Source organism: Diplodia seriata, assembly GCF_021436955.1.
Source record: "Diplodia seriata strain FDS-637 chromosome Unknown scaffold_1, whole genome shotgun sequence".
Classification (NCBI taxonomy): domain Eukaryota; kingdom Fungi; phylum Ascomycota; class Dothideomycetes; order Botryosphaeriales; family Botryosphaeriaceae; genus Diplodia; species Diplodia seriata.
Window position 1 is genome coordinate 4,344,562 of NW_027117308.1, and position 22,831 is coordinate 4,367,392.

At 59.9% G+C, this 22,831-nt stretch overlaps 7 protein-coding genes across 7 annotated transcripts; 5 read left to right on the forward strand and 2 right to left on the reverse strand.

The window, feature by feature from the left end:
* Positions 1-630: 630 nt before the first annotated feature.
* NPL6 (chromatin structure-remodeling complex subunit RSC7) lies at positions 631-2,372 on the reverse strand (the record flags this gene model as incomplete). The annotated part of the gene is made up of 3 exons (XM_066772753.1): positions 631-1,195; positions 1,258-2,269; positions 2,324-2,372. 3 exons carry the CDS (start codon positions 2,370-2,372, stop codon positions 631-633), a joined length of 1,626 nt encoding a protein of 541 aa, XP_066638032.1.
* A 1,355-nt stretch (positions 2,373-3,727) lies between these two features.
* Positions 3,728-6,772, forward strand: SCH9 (Serine/threonine-protein kinase; the record flags this gene model as incomplete). The annotated part of the gene is made up of 4 exons (XM_066772754.1): positions 3,728-3,792; positions 4,010-4,410; positions 4,798-5,281; positions 5,335-6,772. The coding sequence occupies 4 exons, from the start codon at positions 3,728-3,730 to the stop codon at positions 6,770-6,772; spliced, it is 2,388 nt and encodes a 795-aa protein (XP_066638033.1).
* A 2,007-nt stretch (positions 6,773-8,779) lies between these two features.
* SLS55_001259 (uncharacterized protein) lies at positions 8,780-10,243 on the forward strand (the record flags this gene model as incomplete). The annotated part of the gene is made up of 4 exons (XM_066772755.1): positions 8,780-8,899; positions 9,296-9,665; positions 9,729-9,822; positions 9,853-10,243. The coding sequence occupies 4 exons, from the start codon at positions 8,780-8,782 to the stop codon at positions 10,241-10,243; spliced, it is 975 nt and encodes a 324-aa protein (XP_066638034.1).
* A 1,905-nt stretch (positions 10,244-12,148) lies between these two features.
* SLS55_001260 (uncharacterized protein) lies at positions 12,149-14,252 on the forward strand (the record flags this gene model as incomplete). The annotated part of the gene is made up of 2 exons (XM_066772756.1): positions 12,149-12,155; positions 12,217-14,252. 2 exons carry the CDS (start codon positions 12,149-12,151, stop codon positions 14,250-14,252), a joined length of 2,043 nt encoding a protein of 680 aa, XP_066638035.1.
* Positions 14,253-14,817: 565 nt separating this feature from the next.
* PFY1 (profilin, required for normal timing of actin polymerization in response to thermal stress) lies at positions 14,818-15,579 on the reverse strand (the record flags this gene model as incomplete). The annotated part of the gene is made up of 5 exons (XM_066772757.1): positions 14,818-14,964; positions 15,011-15,163; positions 15,348-15,432; positions 15,493-15,508; positions 15,567-15,579. 5 exons carry the CDS (start codon positions 15,577-15,579, stop codon positions 14,818-14,820), a joined length of 414 nt encoding a protein of 137 aa, XP_066638036.1.
* Positions 15,580-17,703: 2,124 nt separating this feature from the next.
* On the forward strand, positions 17,704-18,296 carry SLS55_001262 (uncharacterized protein; the record flags this gene model as incomplete). The annotated part of the gene is made up of 3 exons (XM_066772758.1): positions 17,704-17,730; positions 17,792-17,908; positions 17,973-18,296. The coding sequence occupies 3 exons, from the start codon at positions 17,704-17,706 to the stop codon at positions 18,294-18,296; spliced, it is 468 nt and encodes a 155-aa protein (XP_066638037.1).
* Positions 18,297-20,165: 1,869 nt separating this feature from the next.
* Positions 20,166-22,745, forward strand: SLS55_001263 (uncharacterized protein; the record flags this gene model as incomplete). The annotated part of the gene is made up of 2 exons (XM_066772759.1): positions 20,166-20,174; positions 20,232-22,745. The coding sequence occupies 2 exons, from the start codon at positions 20,166-20,168 to the stop codon at positions 22,743-22,745; spliced, it is 2,523 nt and encodes an 840-aa protein (XP_066638038.1).
* Between the last annotated feature and the right edge of the window lie 86 nt (positions 22,746-22,831).

Consider the following 22,831-nt stretch of genomic DNA (forward strand, 5'->3'; position numbering starts at 1 on the left):
CCCATTAGACGGGGCCAGAGGATCAGGGGGAATGATGTAGGCGGCCGGGAGGGCATTAGAAGGTGGTGTCATTGTAAGACCGTGAGGAAGTGGCCATTGCCTTAATCGCAGACTGGATCTGGAGTGTCTAGCCAGAGAGTGAAGATAATTGTGGCATGGGTGGGACCTCAAAGATAGAGTAAGGCACGTAGCATGACTGGGACAAATGTTTGGTACGCAATATTCGAGCGATACCCTTTCTTGGCTCTGCCATATTTGTCAATACCAGTAGGAGATACGTTTTTGATAATATGAATCGCATAATATCAGAAGATATGGTGAGCAATCCTATTTCGTCGGCTTCGCATACCTAACAACTCTATCAGCAGAATGACGGTACTCCGTCTAGCATCGTCAACAACAAACTTCGCGATGGGTTTCCCCTATTGTTCTCCCAACGATAGCAAAACAGAAAGCTTGAATGTTGTACACCACCCATCGATCTGGGGATATTGAATGCCCGTTAAATCATTAGCAAAAAGAAAAGAGTACGTTTTGCTTTCCCCGCCGCCCGCAAGGCATCCAAACGCCAAAGTGAATCCCTCCGTACCCAAATATTCGGCCCCCCTAAAAGGGTTGCACCGTGACATATCAGACCGGCACGCCAGTAAAGCCAATCTTGAGTTCTTTCCTGCAGCCATCCACAGCCTCACCATGCCACCTGCTCTTCCATTCTTGCTCCTGCTCTTTCGCTTCGTCCAGTGCTTTCCGACATTCAGGAGGCAACTCAGCAAGGATCTCGTCGGTGACATTTGGAAGTCCGTTCACGCCTACGTCGTGGAAGTCACCATCGGGACCCGGCACTCCAGCTCCAGTGATTGGTGCAGACTCGAAATAGGTGTCGACAATGAGGAAATTGCGCGCAACAACGCCAGGGACCGGCTCGAAGGCGGTCTTCCCGGACCGTTTCGCAATTATGGTCCCGTTGGTGGCGCCGTTGGTGTAAGTGCCATTGGTAAGACCAGAGGCACCATTCGCAAGTCGCTTCTGCGTAAGCGTTGTGTCGTCTTCAGCATCATCTTCTGTGACAGATAGCTCTTCCCAGCGGGCGTGGGTTGGCTGCATGATCTTGGGATAGTGCAGCTGGTTCGTGTGTGGATCGTATACGCCCTCGACATTAGTGCGCCGAGCAGCCACAAGGGCCGAATTGAAGCGGCTACGCATTAGCATTGTTAGCGTTGAGTTTCAGCCCAAAACAGAGGCGCAAGGCGGTCTTACCTCGCAGCCCGTGCGTGCTCAAACTGCCAGTTGGCAGACGTTATATTGATCCTTCGCTTTCCTGGTACAGCTTTGCCATTGGGCATCGGGACGCTTGGGCCGCCTGTATGATAGACTGCACTAGCACCGTGCCAGGCGACATACTGGTTCTTGTTGTACGGCTCACCGGGAGCGGGCAGTCTGTCGTTCGGATCCGCGAGTTCACCCTCGACATGACCTTTCTCCCGCGCCGCCTTCACGTAGTAGTCATCTATGATTCGCCTTCCGCCAATGATGATTCGTGCGCCAAACTCCCTGAACACCGAGCGGGCAGTGACCACACCGATTGCACGTCCCTTGTACGAGTGCGGGATTATCTCGCGGTCGATCAAGTCGCGCTTCTCTTCCTCGTTGACGATGATCTTGTACAGTTGCATGTGCTTGGTGAAAAACAGATAGCTGTCCCTGAAGCCGCAGCATCTTGCCGGCTCAGTGGACAACATGTAGAGCTTGTCTCCGCGGCCAGTGATGGTGAAGACGCGCACGCGGTAGTCTCTACCACCCTGCAAGTTGCCCATCTTGTCGACCTTCTGCTCTCCCTCGGCGTCCTCGGGCAGTGCAACCTCATCGTCAACCACATCCATGAGGTTTCCCTCTTTGTCAATGGGGACGCGCGTGACGTGCGACGGGCCTCCTCTGGGTCGTCCTCTGAAGCCGCCCGTGGATGGGCGGCCGCGACGGCGTTTGGCCGGCGTGCCCCTTTGCGAGTCGTTGTCATTATTGGAGTCGGCATTGTCCCAGTCTGGCGGGCGGTTCTTGGGCGGGCGTCCCAGGCGGCGTTTGCGCGGGAACTGCTGTACTACGGGCGATGAACGTTCCGAGGGCGGGTCGGGCTCTGCCTCAGCTTCGGCCTCGTCATCTGGATCCTGCGCGGGCGTGGCGACATCATCGTCCGCGTCCTGCTCGGCGGGCGTCTCATCTGGCGACTCCTGGGGGTCTGCATCGGACTCGGCGACGGCGGGCGTGGGCGTTCCTGGGAGCACGGTCAGTTGGGTGAAAAGATGAAGGGCTGTGGCGTCGAGCGCACTGATGGGAGTTGAGGCAGCGGCGGCTGCGCGCGACCGCCGGGGAGGCATTGCGACGGGCGAGATTGGGCGTGTGGGCGAGGCGCGGGACGCGGGTGGTCGCGATGGTGTGCGTTCTGTTGCTCGCGCGCGCGATGCTGGTCAAGACGCGGCCGGCCAGCAACTCGCAGCCGCAGCACGGCGACGGTCGGCGCCACGCCCGATGCGGATGCAGATCTTATCTTATCGGCGGCTGAGTCAGCGCTCGGAGGCGCCGCCGCCGGCAAGCGCCACCAGGGCGGTTCACGATGCCTTACTCGCGATCCCAGGAATCACATGTCTGTGGATTTGCACTGCGTCATAGCCTGGACTGCCGCTGCACGCATCCTGCAGGAGAGCATCTCGACAAACACGGCGCCCACGCAGGCCGCGGCGCGGGCGGGAAGCTCTGCGGGTGCTTCTGCAGCCGCCCGGGCAGCTGGCTGCGGGCGCGGCGGCGCAATGCGAGTTGAGCGGCGTAGCTGGCTGCCTGGCTGGCTGCTGGATGTGCAGGCTGGTGCGCGGCTGGACTAGCTGCAGGCGATTGTACGAGGATGGGCGATGCTTGACGATCCGTCCCAGCTGTGCAACGCTTCATGGCGTGACAGCAGCGCTCCTTGATTAGCGACGCAGCGAGCGCCGGTCAGCGCAGCCCACGGCGGTGGTTTCTCTGCGTGGGTGGGCGCTGGCATGGCCATGGCCGCCCAAAGCGGTGGCGCGTGAAGTCACCACGGGCGGCGCTGGATGCATGCCAGGGGAAGCGGTCAGCGTTGTGGGCCGCACCCTGCATTAAACGGTGGGCGCGGTGGTTCAGGCGCCTTGTTCTTACGTCTTTCGCGCCTTTATCGCAACGCGGTGGTGGAGAGCCCGCGCGCACTTGCCCACGCCGGGCTGTCTTCATCAGCCCCACCGACTCGGAGGCCTCTGACCTAGCGCCCAATAGGCTTTGGGACAAGGCATCGGTCGTTTTCTTCGGCCGGACATTTGCTCGCGCACTGGCTCACGGGCTCCCTGGGCTGCCCGTCCTGCCGGCCACGCGAGCGAAGATGACGCTGCCATTAGTACCTCTCAAAGCCGCGACGCCGCCCGCGTCCTCGAATTCCGCACCGCCCTCCCACCCGCACACTGCAAATGAGCGCCCGGCCGCACAAGCATCAGCAGCGAGCGCAGAAAACCTTCCACTTCGCCTACCACGCCCGCTATCCCGACGACTGAGTGCCTTCCACGCCCGCCGCCCGGGTCACCATCTGCAGAGCTCCAAGTCTCTGAGCGCTGTACCGACGCTGTCGATCGACGACGCCGTCTTGCCGGGCCCAACAGCAACAGCAGCACCTCCCCCAGCGCCCCCAGCCCTCCGCCCTCCTCGCCCGCTGCGGCATTGGACCACCATGGCGACGCACGACCAGGCTCCCAGCGCGGCCACCGACCTGCTGCGCCAGGCCATGATGCAGAGGTGAGTCGCACATCCCAAAGCGGGCGCTGCTCTTGGGGCGCGCTCGCTTGCCAGCCCTTCGCACCAGCACCGATCGGGCCGAGCTGGCTGCGGGAGAGGACGAGGGTCGTTCGATTTTCGACCAGCTCTCGCCCGCCAATAGCGTTACACACGGTTTTCTTGAAATAGACTGCGCGCTGCCGTCACCGCGAGACCACGCCTGCACCGCTCTCCCCAGCGCTCTCGCCGCCCGCATGCCGCTCCTCGCCATGCGCTTCGCTAACCGCCTGGTCGCCTCCAGCAGAGTCGGCGATGACGATCACGATCACATCGGCTCCAACAGCTCCACGCCCCCGGGCATCGAAACACCACGTCCGGACCCGACCGACAAGCGACAGCCCGGCATCCTCAGCTACTTTGGCCAGGTTCGTTCCTCTCTCCCCCCGATTCCTTCGGTCTTCCGTCCCCGCACGTCGCTGTCCGGCCCCTCTGCCTCTGCCCAGCCCTCAGAGCCCCAAGAGCCCTCAGATAGCAGCGATGCGCAGCGCGGTGAAGGCGTGGAGAGAGGGCCCGCTCCAGAGCCGGCAGTGGGCGCTGCTGCCCTTCCCACTGCGCCGAGCTCGCCGAGCAAGCACGCGGGTGGCGAGGACGACTCTCCCCCACTGCTGCCGCATGAGCGCTTATCAGCGCCGCAGAGCGATGCCTCTTTCTCTTACCCTACGCCTCCAGCCTCTTCTGCATCTTCGCTGCACAGAGTGAGCAAGGGCGAGAACAGCACATCCACGAGCGGCCCCTCTTCCCCTTCGCTGTCACAGTCTGCCGAGGACAAGAACGATTGCTCTTCTTCCGCGTCCACCCCACGAAGACAGACTTTTGCGATCTCCAACCCCGTGTCTAGCGTCACCACCACGACTGCTGTTCCTGCTGCACACTTCTCGACTCCTTCGAGCACTGCCCCAAGCAACCCGCCGACCACCCTCTCTCACTCTGACGTTGCCACCCCCTCCGCTTCCCGGTGTTCTACAGAGTCGTCATCGCCGAATGAGGAGGGCAAGACGCTAACTGAAAACGTGGGTGGTGCTCAGAACACTCCGCCGCAAACGCCACGGACTCAGTCTCAGGAAGGAAAGGTCACCTCAAACCCCCAGCCCCAGCCTCCACCTCCGCAGTCTGCCCGTAGCAGCGGCTCGACTGGAGGCTCCAACACCGGCGTCATCGCGCCCAAAGGCAAGCTGTCTGTTGTCATCACCGAGGGTCGCGGGTTGCGGCCTAGCACCGATCCCTATGTGGTCTGCCAGTTCCAATGGGCCGAGGATATTTCAGATGGCCCCAAGAAGGGAGAGGAGCCGCCGAGAGGATCGATGGCCATGATGCGCACGGACAGTGATTCCGGGAGAGCCATGGCGATTCCAATGAGGAGCAGGCAAAGCAGCAACCACGGATGGAACCCTCAGGAGTCCAGGGACCGTAATGAGATCAGCGATCCCAAGTGGGACCACAATGCCGTTTTGTAAGCGCCGACTCCGCCAATCCCCACTGAAATTCCACTAATGCCTTCGGCAGTGACGTCGTCGGCGACCACGCTGAGATCGACGTTTCCGTCTACGACAAATCAAACAACGAGGCCTTTTTGGGCCACGTTCGTTTCTGCCCCAACCTGGTCGAGTACGAGAAGCCTCTTGATGCTTGGTTCCATTTGGAACCTCGGGAAGGCGAACAGGACTTTGTGACCGGAGAGATCCACTTGCGGGTGGATTTCCAGAAGGTCGAGAAGAAGCACTATGGCCCGGAAGATTTCCAGATTTTGAAGCTCATTGGAAAGGGCACGTTCGGTCAAGTCTTCCAGGTCCGCAAGAAAGACACTGGCCGGATTTACGCCATGAAGGTTCTCTCGAAGAAGGTGATTGTGCAGAAGAAGGAGGTCGCACACACGCTTGGCGAGCGCAATATCCTGGTCCGCACTGCCATGGCCGACTCGGCTTTCATTGTCGGATTGAAGTTCTCTTTCCAAACACCGACGGATCTCTACCTTGTCACCGACTACATGTCTGGCGGCGAGCTTTTCTGGCACTTGCAGAAGGAAGGGCGTTTCAACGAAGCACGTGCCAAGTTCTACATTGCCGAGCTCATCTTGGCGCTGCAGCATCTCCACGAACATGACATTGTCTACAGAGATCTCAAGCCGGAGAACATCCTCCTTGACGCCAACGGACACATCGCTCTTTGCGATTTCGGCCTGTCGAAGGCGAACCTGACGGAGAACGACACCACTAACACCTTCTGTGGTACGACCGAGTACCTGGCACCGGAGGTCCTGCTGGATGAGCATGGCTACACAAAGATGGTCGACTTCTGGTCGCTTGGTGTTCTCGTGTTCGAGATGTGCTGCGGCTGGAGTCCCTTCTACGCCGAGGACACGCAGCAGATGTACAAGAACATCGCCTTTGGAAAGGTGCGTTTCCCTCGCGATGCGCTTAGCACCGAGGGCCGGAACTTTGTCAAGGGTCTGCTCAACCGGAATCCCAAGCACCGCCTTGGCGCAAACCGCGACGCCGAGGAACTCAAGGCACACCCCTTCTTCGGAGACATTGACTGGGATGCCCTGTCCAAGAAGAACCTTGTCCCGCCGTTCAAGCCGAAGTTGAAGTCGGAGCTGGACACGTCCAACTTTGACCCTGAATTCACCAACGCGCTGAACCAGGCAACGTCGCTCAACGCACGGGCAGCAGCCCTTGCAGCCGGAATGAACCCGGCGTCGACGCCTCTGTCGCCTACGATGCAGGCCAACTTCAAGGGGTTCACGTTCGTGGACGACAACCACATCGACGAGCACTTTGGCGGTCGCGAGTTCGAGATGGAGGAAGACGGGCAACTGCAGAACCCCGAGTGGGACAAGGCTCACCCGCCGACGCGGACGGAACGCATGAGCGGCGTGCTGCCGAGCGGCGAGCACGACGACTCCATCTTCAACAACCACAACGGCGCCGGGTTCGAGGTTTGATGCTGATCTCGCGGCGCGAAGGCACGCTAGCCGTGCCGATCCTGTCAAGCCGGGTGAAATCGGAGCGAACTTTGTGCACGTTTTGGCCCGTTGAAGCTCGTCGCCTCGCGGGCGCAATGAGCGTTGTTGATTATCAGCAGGTCGGGTCTCACGAGATTGGATCACTTTAAAAGTTGTTTCGACGCGGACTTCCGGTTATTCAAGGAATACAGCACGACGACAGGCTCTCTGGCCGTTTGCGATACCCCAGCGCTCGTTTAATCACCAGCGAGTGCGGGCTGGGAGGGGGATTGCAAATGCTTCCTGTGAGGTCGGGCCGGCTGCAGCTAATAGACACGTCTGCACGCTGGTCGGCCTTCACCGCAAGTGTCCGGGAGCCGTCGGTGCGCCATTGCTGGGCAGGCGCATGTACACTCGAAGCCAGCACGCCCATTGTATGCGCGCGGACGCAACCATGGCTCTCGGTAGCATGCTGGAGTTAATTGTTTTGTTTCTTTTTCTTTCGCTTTACCCGTCGGCCCCTCGTAGTCTTGTTTTATTTCTATTTTCACTCGTCGTTTGCATGCATGGGACGGAGCATCATAGCATGTTTTTCTGTCGTATGGTTCTCCGATTTTTGGTCTACTGGTCCTTTGCGTATCCTTTTTGCGTTTTTCTTTGCTTTTGACCACAAGAAAGCACACCGAAAACCAGGGACAGCGTGGAGGGTATCGTGTACATACATCATTCGTAGTCGTCGGCGGGCGCGGGACAAAGGCATTAGCAAGCAAGGCCCACGGGCAGCACAACAGAAATGCGCTGGGAGCAGGCACCACACAAATGAACATGATTCGGGTTCGGAAGCAACAAGTCGCGGTTCAAACGTCAAAATTAGGCCCCTGTGATGTGATTTCCACAAAAGTGGTGCAGGATGATGTATGCTGCGCCGGCCGCGGTACTTGTGGGACCCTAGGGGACCGGGTTGTGGTGGTGAAATTTTTCAGACGAGCTGCGGGCGGTACGGGGGAATGGAGGGGTCATTCGCGGGTCCCTTGGCCGGCGCCAGTGCGCGCGCGATTGGGCACTGCGGGCTTTTGCGGGCGGTGGAGGGGAGGGGGGGTTTGGGATGACATGGGTGGTGGACGGGTTTTCGCTAGCCCCGTTTCCGTCTCGGGAGCGTGTTCTTATTAAGGAAGAAAAAGACGGGGCGGGCTCAGGGCTTAGTGGCTCTGGCGGCTGGCTTTGGGATGGATAGGCTACCGATGGAAGGTCCGTGGGTCCACCGCGGTGGTGGGTGGGTTTGTATGTGTGGCTTCTTCTAGGGTTTCGGCGGGCGTTGGGCTGGCTTGCTGGCTTTGCTGGCTTGCTGGCTGGCGTTGGTTAGCGCTTCGCCCGCCGTTTGTGCGTGCGTGTCTTGCATCGACGCGACTTTTTTTTATCGCGCCTTTTTTCCTTCTCGAAGGATGCGGCCACCAGCCGGCAGCAGCCAGGCAGCTAGCGTGCGGCCTGACGGCGGTGCTAGCATCATGAGCTAAATCGGCCGCTGATCGATGTTGGCAGCAAGCGGTTTGTGGCCCGTTAGTCATCAACCTCGGACGAAGAGAGCTGCGTGGCTGGTGCTGGGTGCTGGCCGTGTCGCATGCTGGGCTTGGGCGCGGCGGCTGTGCGGGCTTAGCTGCGGGCTTGCTCTACTGCGCGACAATAGTGGTGATGATGCTGTGCATGTCGTGGTTGCAGGCTCAGGCTCACGCTCAGGCAATGGCTCAGCAGCGAAAGGGACCTCGGCAGTTCGGCGGCTGGAGCGATACCGGCTATACAGCTGAGGAGAGCAGCTCTCCATCCTCACTCATCAGCCCAGCTTCTGGCGCCATTGCTCGGAAGCTCACCTCGCCCTCCCCGCAGTCATACGCGTAACCGCCCTCCGTCTTCACGTCTGTACATCTGCCCCCTTTCCGCGCAAAGCCCTGCTGCCGTCTTCACGTCCTCGCACTCCCTCACCTCGTGATACCTCCCTCTCCAAATCCAACCATGAGCGGTCCCGGCGTCGGTTTCGAGTTCCCCCCGATCGAGGTGGCATGGCTGAAGCGCGACCTGCTTCTTTTTGCCAACAGCATCGGCGTCAACGTCGACGAGCTCCACTTCCTCTATGTACGTGTGGTGTGCTTCATTATTATATCTGCATGTCTCGCCTCGTCTTCGGCTTGTACCATTGGAGCGCCCTTATCTCTCGCCCCCTCTCTTTTCTCGCCTGCCCCGCTTGTTGTCAGCCGCAGCTGCTGCTTTAGCCTGCTTGCCTATTCCATGCATTATCTACTCCACACCTTTCGTCCGTCCAAGCTCGCGCATCGTCGGGATTGCATCCGTGCTTGCATGATTGCGCCATGGATGCCGCCGCTGCTGGGGAGAGCTACGATGGCATGGCCGGAGCGGAATCACATACAACACCAGATGGGGGAGCAGAATGGCTCCAACTTTCTTTATTTCCTTTTCAATTCAGATCCTCAATACCAGTGATGGCAGCGAATTAACCATGACAACGAACAGGAGCTCCACCCCTCCTTCGCCGCCTTTCCCACCTACCCGCTCATCCTCCCCTTCAAGCACACGGACCAGGAAGTCATCGACTTCCTCGCGCGCTCGTCGGCGATTCCGATCCCGGGAGTCCCCAAGTTCGACCAGAAGCGCGGCGTCGACGGCGAGCGCAAGATCGAGGTGCTCAAGCCGCTGCCTGTGACCTCCGAGGGCCGCACGTTTGAGATTCGCCAGAAGGTGCTGGGCGTTTATGACAAGGGCAAGCCGGGCACTGTCATCGAGACGGAGACGCTACTGGTGGAGAAGAAGACCGGGGATGTGTACAGCAGAGTGATTGGGAGCGGCTTCATGGTTGGGCAGGGGGGTTGGGGAGGACCAAAGGGTGAGCTTGTGGTCTCGTCCGGTTTGTTCATGAATGGTAGTTGCTAATGGGTGACACGTGCAGGTCCCAAGACGGTCAACTACCCGCCGCCCGAGGGCAAGAAGCCCGACGCGACCTTTGTCCAGAAGACGACGGCGGAGACGGCGCACTTGTATCGGTGAGCTCCCAACTCCCCCAAGTCTCACAGGGACAAGACACTAAAGCACGACATCAGCCTCAACGGCGACTACAACCCGCTCCACGCCACGCCCGAGCCGGGGCAGCAGATGGGCTTCGGCGGCGTCATCATGCACGGCCTGTACTCGTGGAACTCGACGGCGCACGGCGTGCTCAAGCGCTTCGGCGGCGCCGACCCCAACAACATCAAAGAATTCGCCGCCCGCTTCGCCAGCCCGGTCCGGCCGGGCGACACCCTTGTTACCGACATGTGGCGCGTCGGCCCTGCCGAAGGCTTCCCGGCCGGCTGGGACCAGATTCGCTTCGTGACGAGGGTCGAGCAGAGCGGCAAGGTTGTGTTGAGCAACGGCAGGGCGGTCGTGAGGGTTGTTGAGGAGAAGGGGGCGAAGAGCAAGTTGTAGATGATGATGATGATGATGATGCGGCCGGGGAACTGAGACGGCGGATGTCTTTGCGCCCCCTCAAGAAAGCGAGTCAGGAACGCTTCGGCGACACGTCTGTAAGAGTGTAGCTCGTCGTCATGATGGTGGGGCTTTCCCCGAACTTCAGAGCGGTCTCGCTTTCCATGGTCCTGGCAGCCTTGAGCGGCTTTTTTCTCGTATGATTGCGGCCGATGCCTTGAAACGACAGATGCATCTCGATGAACCGGCCGCGATGATGGTGGGCTTGACTCGAGGGTTTCGTTCTGAGGCTGAAACTTGCGGGGTCGGACGTGGTCTAGGCGCTCGATAACAGGCAAAATCTTCATCAGACGTCAAGTCCCTCAAACGGGCAATGTATCAGTTTTTCTTGCTGGCCATGGTCGATTAGCATGGAAGTGACGGCGATGACGAGGCAACGGCAATGCGCCGGCAAAAAGCACGAGTCGTGCCTGCCGTTGCTGATCGAGGCAAACAGGGAAAGCTGGAAGATTGCCTAATCTGGCAATACGGCGCCCGTTGCCCTTGTACGCCCTTTCCGCCTACTCGAGCTACACACATAAGCTCTGCAGCACGTGATCTGCACCGCGGAATCGACCCGGTAAGCTACGATGACCTCTCCTTCCTTTTCTGCGTGGACAACGGCGGCCAGCCACGCCGATCACATTCCTTCCCTCTGCAGATTGGGAGAGGCGAGGGCAGCCCTTTGCGCGACGACTTGGGTAACCCAGTCACCCCATCACCCCACGGCTCGCATATACCTATGCCGTGTGCGACCCAAAGAGAGACGGGGCGGTCGTATGATCCGTTCGTCACCTCTTGGGGAAAGCCAGCTCATCGTCAGCCCTGCGGAGAAGGAAATGCATCATCCAGAAAGGGGCCTCGGCGAGGGCTTTTTGCACGACGATGGCACGCAGTTCGCATGTGCATGCCGCTGCGCCGATCACTACCGATGATGTTTTTTCGTTTGGACTTTCCCCAGCTCCTCCGCCTTCGCTTATCTTATGATGACTTATACATACGTACATGCATACTTTCAGCCGCACGCACGACGACTCCTTCGCTAGGCTGCAACCACTGCTTATGTACTACTTCTACAGCTTCTTGCTTATTCTGCGCATTGTCCCTGCCTACTGACTTTCTCGGACATGGGGGCCAACTAGGGCAGGCTGCCTTGAGGTCAGCGATGGTGGGGGCCGGATGACGGAACGGCCGAGGCTGTTATGCGGAACATGAGTAGGGTGCCTGGACGAGGTAGCATTACTCTATCGGAAAAGGTTGTCGGGGGGAGAGGAAGGGAGAAGAGGAGGGCATGGGCATTGCGGCTGAGAGAAGGCAGAGCTGGGTGGCGCATGCATGGAGTCTGATCCGGACAGGGTGCATGTGCATGCGAGCGGCTGTTCGGAAAGTTGCAGAGAGAGGAACACCAAAGGGGCCATCAGAAGAAAAAAGAAAACAGACGTGACCTAGCCTGGTCAAGGCGGATGGGGAAGGGGAATGGAGTGGCTGATGGGAGAGCCTCGTGTGTGCCTTTTGCAGAGGTTTTGGCGATCGTGGCTGCGGGGCTGTGTGTGTACAGCCTGGACAGCATGCAACCGCAGCTTCGCCCCGCTGCACTCGAGTTTTCTTTTCTACTTCTTGTCCGCCCTCCGCGACTTCGGGTCGATGGTTGACTGAGCTGCCGAGTGTTTCTTCTTCGCCTCGTCGTCTCCTTAACTTCTCTCCGTGCTTCGTTGATCAACAACTGCCGACTTTGTTGAGTCCCTCGCTCAGTGTTTGTCTCGTTTCTGAATCTTTGCCTTGAAAGAGAGGGCTTGACATTGGCTACAAATCATGGATCTTGGAATAGGCGCAGTATCGCTGACCTTCCAGGTCTTCTCAGGATGCATGAAAGGTACGTCCGCTGAGCAGTAACTCCATTTCGTGTACCTTACGTGTTGACGCGAGCCCCCTAGGCTACCAGCTCTTGACCGAAGCTCGGCACATGGAGGCCGAGCACAAGTACATGCGGATCCAACTGAAGAAAGAGCAGCACCGGCTCCTCGACTGGGGCCACGTGGCGGGCGTGGGCGTGCGTGACGACGAGCTCGTCATCAGCAGCTCGGACAAGGGTCTGCTGCACGACGTGCTCGAGCAGCAGCAAAACCTCCTGCTGGAGTTCGGCCGCTACGAGACGCGCTACAGGAAAGGCCCGCTCGAGAGGCTGAAGAAGCCGTTCATCGTCGTCGATGAAATCTTCGACTTCGAGGTGGACGACGACGAAGCGGCGGCCGCCGTAGAGGCCTCGTCACCCCGTCCGTTGCTGCGAGCCGCCGACACGGATTTCGAGACGCGCTTCCCGGAGGGCGAGGAGCTGCTGAAGAAAGCGCTGACCTGGGCCAAGGGCGCGCGCAGCTTCCCGAAACGCCTGCGATGGGCCGCCTTCGACAAGGAGAAGATGGAGGCGCTGCTGCTGCGGCTGTCGCGGCTCAACGACTTCTTGCGAGAGCTGCTCACCACGCAGCAGCTGTCCCATCTGAACCTGCGGCAGGAGCAGACATGCTATCAAATCATCCAGCTGAACAACAAGATGGACCAGCTGGTCGAGATTGTCAAGGCCGGCAGCGAATGGTCGAACTTGACCAGCAACGGGAGATCCGATGCACACGGCTCGTTCCCTTCCGCTCACGGCTCGGGCCGGATGAACCTGGCCCTTCGTGCGAAGGAATTGCTGCAGGACCTGCCGCTGATGCCCCTGTCCCGGGTGGAATCAATGGAGTACGTGAGAGGGGAGGCGCAAGAAAGAGGCTTGCCCAACAGGAGCCTCACGCAGCTGGCTCGGTTCAAAGCCCTCGAAACGGCCATCAGCGGCCAGCAATCTCTCACCGACGACCGGGCAACCGCTCTGCAGCTAGGGCCCGACGCGAGCAGTATCACCGATGTCGAGCTACCAGCAGTGTTATTCACCATGACATCGGACGAGGACGACGACGGGGATCAGAATCGACGGGCCGAGGCGTTATTCGGGAGCAAGCGCGTGTGGATCGAATGGAAGACGTACGAACCGCGTGTCTTCGACGGCGAGCCAGACCACAAGGTCGTGAAGCGGATCGAGGCCCTTGTCGTCCTGCTCAAGGAAAACAGCCGGTCGTGCCAGTTCCGCGCGCCCCAATGCCTTGGATACTTCCGCGACATCGACACGGAGACCGGGGAAGACCGTTGCCGTTTCGGTGTCGTGTTTGAGAAGCCGTCGTCGGTGCCGCCGTCCACTCAGCCCATCAGCCTGCTGGACTTGCTGCGTGCGACGGAGCGGGGGACGATGGACATGCCCAGCTTGACCGAACGAGCGAAGCTGGCCAAGGTGGTCACGAAGGCGTTGGAGGAGCTGCACGCCGTCAACTGGCTGCACAAGGGGCTGCGGAGCGAGAACATCTTGTTCTTCGAGTGCGAGCTCGATCCGGAAGACCTCAGACCAGACAACCACAACGGCGAGCCGCTTTCGTTGGAACTAGATCTCTCGAGGCCGTATCTGTCGGGCTTCGACTACGCACGCCCGGCCCAGAACGAGGACCTGACGGAGAAGCCGCCGGAGAACGCGGCGTACGACCTCTACCGCCATCCGGACGTCCAGGGCAGCCGGGCGGAGGGAGACAATGCTGCCAGCTTCCAGAAGACCTTCGACATCTACGCACTGGGCATCATCCTCCTCGAGATTGCGTACTGGCAACCGATTGACCGCATACTCAGAATCGATCTGCCCAAGGCTCGCCCGTCTACGACGCTGAGGGTGCGCAATCGGCTTCTCAGCGAGCGCAAGCTTTTGGGCCATGTAAAGTCACATGCGGGGGTGGTGCTGGAGCAGGTGATTCGAGCATGCCTGATAGGCGCAGAAGCGCTGGTTGACGGTTTTACGGGTAGAAAATTTGACGAAAAGGAACCGGTTCAAGCAGTCCAGCTACAGGCAGGGTTTTATAAACATGTCGTGGAGAAGTTGGCTGAGGTAAAGATCTAAAGGGTATGCCGTTTTCTTGTCAACATCACCCCTATAGTCGAAGCATGTTTTGTCAGGGGATAGCAAATGCATTATATGGTTTGGCCCTATCACATAGTTAGCTTCTCGGTAGACGTATATTTCTGCATCTTCAACTTTCTGTCAACACATTTGCGAGATTCGAGGGCACTAGAAAAGGAATTTGCCATGCTGTAGTCAAATTGATACCACAGCCTCCATTGAAGAGTGGGATCCATCCCAAAACATCGTGGTGACTGCTCTTAGGGCACTGGTTGGCCGATGGACTGTCATTCTGTCGGACTACCGCTGTTGAGAACTTGGAGAGGAAAGAATTGCTGCTTATTGCTACTTCCAACCACCACCCGACGTCCCGAGACGAGGGCGGTATGATGTCTCCAACATCCACTACACTTTAGCTTCTTCTATGAGCCGGCTCCGGGACCCCTCGCAAGCAAGGGGGAGTATGCGAGTTAAAAGGTTTACAACATCAACAGCGTCATCGTCCGTGAAAGCCATATGCCGAGCAGGATTTCTTTCTCACCCCATTTCCTTTACCAATGCTCCCTTAGTATCCGACGCCGATCAGGTAGTCGGCAAGTTGCTCGACGGTGTTGGCGGCGGCACCGGGCTGGACGGTCTCGGGGTAGTGGGTGACGAGGATGGCCTGGGTAGTCTTGACGATGACAAGACCCTCCTTGCCCTGGAAATCGGCCTGTCTCAGCATGCGTGGCGAATGAGGATCGAAGAAATGCGCTAACCTTCTTGCCGTAAAGACTCCGCTCGTCGGCCTTCAGGACGATGTACTTGTCGCCGGCGACGTGGAGACCGCTGCTCTGGACAGCCTTGATGCCGTTGGCATCACCCTTGTCCTTGTACGCGGTCACGATCTCGGCCATCTCATTGGGGGCGACCTGTGATGCACGCATCGTCGTTAGCCCCGTGGTCTCATGCCATCCTTTTTCCCGTCCGGCCGCGCCGCCGATTGCGACATCGAGGAGCCCCGCGCGCACCGCATCGGGCGTGCAGAAGCCAGCCCCGGCGGCGGCAAGGCTGGCGGCAGCGGCGTGGGAATTGCGTGGGATGCGATGAACATACGGTGAAGCCGGCGGAGGCGGCCCAGACGCTGTTGCCCTCGGAGTTGAAGATGGCGGCCTTGTCGACGTTGCCGGTGCCGACGAGGCTGTGGTGCGGCGGTTAGCAGAAGGCTCGGAGGGGCGCGGGGCGCGCAGGCAGACGGTACCTAGTGTCGACGTATGCTGTTCAGGCGTCAGTCAGTGCATGACATGGCGAGGCGGCGGAGGGGCAACGGCGCACCTTGCCAAGACATGGTTGCTTCTAGGGACGGGTGTGCGGAGCGTGGGCGCGAGGGCGATGGCGTGCGTGAGGGTGGGCGTGATTGGGACGGGGGTGTTGTCAGAAGAGATGCTGGGCCGGTGCAGGAGAGCTGGCGGGATAATAGGGTTCAAGTAAGTGTTGACCTTGGGCGCGCGCACGGAAACTTGAAGTGGGGGCGTTCGGAAGCCAACGCTGCCCCTCACTGCACCAGCTCTCTCCCCTATGACAGATGCCCTGCAGCGAGCACCCACGCAGACCGCCTCAGATCGCCTGCGCTGGTTCATGCAGCTCCGCGCCTGCCCCGACGGGCCCTTCTCCTGCGCGCGCGCCGCCCATGAGCGCATGCGTCCCAGCTGCCCTAAACTCTCCTGCCGCCGTTTGCGCCATCGTGCAGCCGCTCCGTGCAGCAAGAGAGACGCCGACTGCCAGCTGCCTGAAACAACACCAACGTTACCGCGAGAGCGGGCGTCGTTCGAAACGGACAGCCTAAACAAGCTGTCTGCAGCGCTGTCACGCCCCATCCACACCAGCCATTCGTGGGATTGCTGGTGTACGTCCCAGATGGTTCACATGCCGTGGCAGGTCTACGGCACATCCGCACGCTTCTATGCCTAATTTCGATGGCAGAATGACGAAGAATGTGCCGGTTTCCTCGCTACACGCGCTTACGCCGTAATCCCCAGCCCGTTGTTATCGGGGTGCTTATATCCAAACGCGCCACTTCCCGATGCCAGCTGACCTGGATGAGACTCTTTGCAACTCTGCAGCCCTTTGAAGGCTTAGTTTGGCGGCTACTACCTTGGAGAGTGCGGATATATCGGCCTTTGTTCCGCGATCCCTGTGCCACCCTAACGAGCCGAGCCGGCATGGTGTACGGCTGGGTGCTGTTGACTTCAACGAAGGAATATGGAAGGAATCCTAGCTCTCAGGCTTGTAACCCAATATCGGTCTGACCACCGCCAGTCCGCCAACATCTATATCGGCTTAGTAAGCCCCTGAATAGCTTCATGTTCCGCACACCAACCACCGACTGATTGTCAAGATGCGTCGCGGTAGAAGGCCGATTGGCTCAAGACCAGCTGACCTCGGCGTTCTTGGCGACGCAGTGTGGTGCTGCCAACTGCCTGACAAGTCCGGGCTGGGGGTCCGTGGGATGCTTATTATACCCATGACAGGTTGACTGATGCTCCAAAGATTGCAGACGAGATCCGACGGAACATGGCCATCTCGCTTCATCGGGGCGGCTCCCGAGGCCATGGTATGCGGCTTCGGGACGAGGCATGTTAAGGACACAGACAGCGTCCAATATTACCCGCCTATCATAATCAATTTGGGGAAAGGAAGAACTCATTCCCGTCAGACCCGCGGCGCTAGAACTCGACGTCGTTCTGGAATCAGTCGCGCTCAGACGCCCAAGTCAGTCTAGGAGCGATCCTCCTTTTCTTGCGCCGCAATGGTGTCCGCAAATGGCAAAACGGCGGCTGGCAGATCGGCCTGCAGCGCCCCGAAAGCAGCGGCGATTCGTAAGTCTGCCGTGCGTAGGAGGATGGCTGCGGGCGCGGAGGATATTGGCAATCATGTTGCGAAGATGAGGCTGGTTTCAGGAGCTGGACGTGATGAGTGTCAGGGAGGCGTAGCGAGTCAGTGGGGCTTATCGATCTATCGCGAAGCTCCAAGCAACATTGCGAGGGCTGCAGCCTCCGGCGCTCAGACGGCACGCGGGCTTGTGGAACGGAGGACATGCGGGCGGGCGAAAGCGCAGAGACGAGCGGTGGCCGGCCGTTTGCATGCGGCAGCGCTGGTGCGTGGGCAGAGAAAGCCGCAGACACGGCGAAGAGACTGGTCTGACGCATGGCATGGCTGGCTCTACGCATACCCCGCCACTACGCACCGCCGCGATGACTTCTCCTGCATCACGGTGCCCCAAGCCAGCACTCCACGGCGCTCTTCCCTAACGTGCGCGCCCTGCAGAGTGGAATTTGGACTACTGCCAGCCCGGCCACGGCACCTGCAGCTTCTGGACCCTGCGACTCCACTCGTCAAGTGCCAGAGCTAGCCATCATCCACGGTTCTTTGCCCGCTCAGCGCCAGCCGACGACAGCACCCCGCCAACACCATGGCTTCGCAAAAACGTATCACAAAGGTACCGCCCCGCCCGCATCACCCCGTCGCAGTGCGCCCCGGTAGCTGACCCGCCGCCGCAGGAGCTGACCGAGGTCACGAACGACCCGCCGTCGAGCATGAAGGTGCAGCTCGTCGACGAGTCGAACGTGCATGAGTGGGAGGTCCTGATTGAGGGTCCCGAGCAGTCCGTCTACGCCGTGAGTGCTCCTGTTGATCTCTCTTTACTTTACGAGAAAATTCTCACGCCCGTGGTCTTTGCAGGGCGGCCAGTTCCGCCTCGTCATCACCCTTCCCAAGGACTACCCCTTCAAGCCGCCGGTGCTCAACTTCCACACGAAGATCTACCACCCCAATGTCAGCAACGACGACAAGGGCCTCATGTGTCTGGGAATGCTGCGCCCGGACCAGTGGAAGCCGCCGAACAAGCTCAACGCGGTGCTCAACATGGTCCACAACCTGATGATCGAACCCGACGTGGCCGACCCCGTCGAGCCCGCCATTGCCGAAGTCTACAAGCGGGACAAGAAAGAGTTCGAGAAGACGGCCAAGGACTGGGTCAAGCGGTATGCTTCGGGCAAGAACTAGGCAGGCCCGGGATCTGTATGTTGGGACTTCTACGGTTGCATTTTGCCGGAGTTTTGCGGGCACAGGTACGTGCAGGACGGACGGGACGGGCTTCACGCCAGAGTACACGTGCATAGGTTGGTCGAGACCGCCGGCCGTTGGACGTCATGGAATAGAGGACACGACGCTTCCTGCAAACCATTGTCGGGCTGCCATGTGCATCGCCGCCTTGCCCAGCACAAGTCTACGTAGTACGTCCGGAAGCGCCGGTTCATTTCACTGTAGAGGCTGTGCTTAGGACCAGCGCATGGCCTTAGGACGCTTAAGGAACAACCTTCAGCCTCACCGCTCGGGAATCCTACGGACATTTGTCGTGACGGCTAACTAATCCGCCTTGAATCCAGAACGTCCTTCCATGCAACGGCCTGTGATTTTATGCACGGCATGCAGAGAAAATTTGTTCCTCGTACTGTGCTGTTGCATCGGCATCGTCGGCAAAAGCCACATGGCAGAAGATGCTCCCGGCCGGCGCTGATCTCACGATTGGCGCTGATCCGGCCGCAGATGTTGAGCGCGCAACTCGCAAACAAAGCTGCCAAGTCGGGACGACATGGGTGTCATCCACGTCCAAGGACACGCCGCTGACGTTTTGACGGGATGCGTGGGCCAGCACGCGGCAGTACGGACCTCGCGGTGGACTGGGAGAAATTAACAAGCCGGGAGCCTGCCCCCAGAGCCCGCCAGCAGCAGGAGCGCCGGCCGTCCGGGTTTTTTTCTGGCAAGCGTTTCAACGGCGACCGGGATTGTAGCGGTAGGGCAGAGCGTTTCGAGCGTGTATGGCGGACGTGCTCCTCTCATCGGTTGCAACCTGAGCAGATCCCGGATCAGCCAGGCTTTCTAGCTGTCCGTCGATGGGCGCGGCCAGCTGCGCGCGCGGCTCTTGGCCCGCGAGTCGGAGGCTCGGAGGCTTGGGAGCGCAGCCAACGGATCGCCGCGCAGGCTGCGGCTGGCCAACCAGCGCGGGCACATCGCGCTGGCATAATGGATGCTGCTAGCTCCCGCCCGTTGGTGACCGCACCGCCTGGCTGCTGTAACCGTCGCGCCCTCACAGCTGCGGCAGGGCGCTGCCTCAGACTAGACGCGCGGGCTGCGACGGCCAGCGAGGGCCGCACAGCATCCGCAATTACGGAGTTCAGCTTTAGCGCGTGCAGCGACCTTGCGCCCTCATCACGCGGCGAGGATTTCCGCCCCTGGCCCTTGGAGCGGAGCGAAATGATACCTCCGTTCATGCACGCTCCGCCCTGCCCCGAGCGCTCACGGATGCCAGCGTTCTTTCTCAAGACGCCTATTGCTTAACTCCCCGGAACACCGCGTGGTCGCTCGCTACAAGCTGCGCTGCCGCCCTCGCCCCCCGAGCCACGATCTCCCATGCCCCATAGCCGTTGCGAGCAACTGGCCGTCCGTTCTTTACCGCACCCGCCGCTCGTTTGACCACCTTGGCCTGCATCAACGCGCAGCATTCCCGGTTCCCCGTCAGCCGCACCCATTCCGAGCAGCCATACAGACGACTCTGCGCGCCGCCCCGAGACAGGGAATGCAGAGCATTGCCGAGCGCCAGGCTGCGTGGAATCTGAGGGACAGGCAGGCGTCGGCCGCAGCAGTGGCAGCAGAGGAGATTCGCTCATGCCGCAGATGACCATGGGACCTCTGCAGCTGGAATCGCCTGCAAGCGACGGCGGGCATTCAGGGCTCGGGCTCGGGTTTCACCTCCACCACAAGAAGAGGGAGCAGCCTAAGCGCCGCCCTGAGGACCTGCGTTCGCCGCCCCCTAGTACGGCGCCGACAAGCGCGCCGCAGTCGCCGAGCCACTCGCTTCTGAACGGCCTGAAGATGCACCCAGTTAATATCCTTTCCGGGCCCCCAGTCGGCCTGGATGGGCTCCCCACCCCCCGGGAGTCCCTCAGCTCGAGAGACTCGCTTGCCAGCGCGGGTGAAGGATCAGAGCGGCCGCCTCCCGTCGCGCCGCCGCTCCCGCATCTTCCGCTGCGCAAGAGGTCCTCGCAGCGCCTGCGCCAAAGAGCCGCATCCCCTCTCTTGTCGTCCCCTCTCAACGAGTCCCGGATCCCTCGTTCCGCCGTGGACTACCCCTCCCCCACCCGTTCCACTCGCTCCACCCGCTCGCGCCAGACGAGCACCGTCTCCAAGCCCTATACCGACGACCCTGCGCACAGCCTCCAGCCCTCGCCGCTCGGTTCGCCCATTTCGACCCGTACGGATGCCGATGAACCGGACGAGGACATCGTGGACCCGCTTCCCGATTCTATTCGCATTCGCCCGCGTGCGTCTTCCCACACCATCAGCAAGCCGCAGCGCACGCTTAGGACGTCGACGTCGATTCCGAACCTGGCCCAGCTGCGCGCGCGGGAAGTGGTCTCAGCCCAGGGACACAGAAGGGAGAGGAGGAGCACTGTCCGCGACAGTTACCTCTCGATGCTCCGCCGGGAGCCTCCGGGCAGGCCGCTCGTCCTTGGAGAGGAAATGCGGTCGAGCTATCGTTCGAACTTCACCAACTCGTCCTCGGGCTTTGTCGACGCGAGCGGCACCGAGCGCAGCAGCATCATCTCCGAAAGAAGCGGGATGAGCACCACTCCTTACACAACCGATTATGAAAACACCGATGTAGAGAAGACGGATTTCGAGCAGACCGATGCGGAGCAGGAGTTGATGACGGTCGAGGACGCGATTGACATGTACGAGATGGGATTCGAGGATGATCCGGCAGACGTGCCTGAGGGGTCGGACGAGGGTTATGCGTCTCAGGTTCCCACAAACACCACCCCGGGAGAAGCTCAGACACCGCCAAGGGTGCGACGACACTCGACAAGTAGCCTCCGTGACTCAGGTCTCGGCCCCGATGCCCCTGCAGACCACTATATCCCTTATGTTACCCCGTCTCGCAACGATCGAGTGTCCAAGATCATGGCCGAACAAGATCTCGCCGCCCAACTCCCGCCGCCGCAGTCAGCCAGATCCGCCAAGTCTGCCAGGTCCGCCAGGTCCGCCCGCTCCGCCGCATCGGGCAAAACAAACAAGTCCAAGGGATCCATCAGCATGATAGCAGACAAGACGTTTTCGCAGATGCTCGCCCCGAGGATGTCGGTCATGGAGAAGAAGGTGGAGCTCAAGGCCGGGTCGTCGATTCCTCGTGACCAATACGGCTTCAAGAAGGCAACGCAGTACATCACGGTGGAGCAATATGACGCGTGGAACGCGCCTTACAGGGAATACACCGAGCGCCGACGCAAGAAGTGGCAGAACCTCATGAGACAGCATGGACTTCCCATCAGCAAGCCTACCCGCTTCCCGCCGCGGAGTGAAAAGGTGAAGAGGTTTATTCGCAAAGGAATTCCCCCGGAGTGGAGGGGTGCAGCCTGGTTCTACTACGGTGGAGGCCCCGCCAGACAGGCCGCCAACCCTGGCTTGTACTGGGAACTGGTCGAGCAGGTTAACGACGGTCAGCTCAGCGAGCAAGATCGCGAGCACATCGAGCGCGATCTCAACCGTACCTTCCCGGACAACGTCAGATTCAGGCCCGAGTCGAGAGCATCCATGAACGCGGCGCATCTGCTTGACACAAAATCCACCGACCTGACGCCGGATTGTGAAACACCGATCCTACGCGCGCTACGTCGCGTGCTTCAAGCCTTTGCCGTCCACAACCCCGGAATCGGATACTGCCAATCGCTCAACTTCTTGGCCGGTCTTCTGCTCATCTTCCTGGACGAAGACGAGGAGAAGGCATTCATCATGCTTGACATCATCACCAGCGTCCATCTTCCTGGGACCCACGGTCGCGTGCTGGAAGCCAACATCGACATTGGCGTTCTCATGCACTGCATCCGCGAGTCAATGCCGGCCATCTGGAACAAGATCGACGACACCAAGGAATTCGAGCCGAATGTGACCACCACTTCCGCTCGCCTCCCCACCGTCTCGCTCGCCATGACTTCGTGGTTCATGTCTCTTTTCGTGGGTAACTTCCCGATCGAGACGGTCCTGCGCGTGTGGGATTCGTTCTTCTACGAAGGTTCTAAGACGTTGTTCCGCATTGCGCTGGCCATCCTGAAGATTGGCGAGGCTGAGATCCGGGCTATCTCGGACCCTATGGAGGTTTTCCAGATCATTCAAACGCTCCCTCGACGTCTTATTGACCCCAACTCTCTCATGGACGCGTGCTTCCGCCGTCGCAACGGGTTCGGACACGTCAAGCAGGAGACGATTGATGCACGCCGCGTTGAGCGCCGTCGTGCGCACCAGCAAGACATTGCCCGTATCAGCGGCAACTGGGCCGCCAAGTTCGGCAAGAAGGAAGTTGACGCGCAATCGATGCGGTCAAAGTCAGGAGGAGTCCGCAGAGCGGCCAGCAAGCGCTTCAAGAACAAGCGCAGAGCCCGTACCGACCAACCGTAGGGCAACCAAGGACATGCATATAAAAATCATTTCGGAGTTAGCCGGAGCGTTTACTTTGTATCCTTTTCCTCTTTTCCTTATGCTTT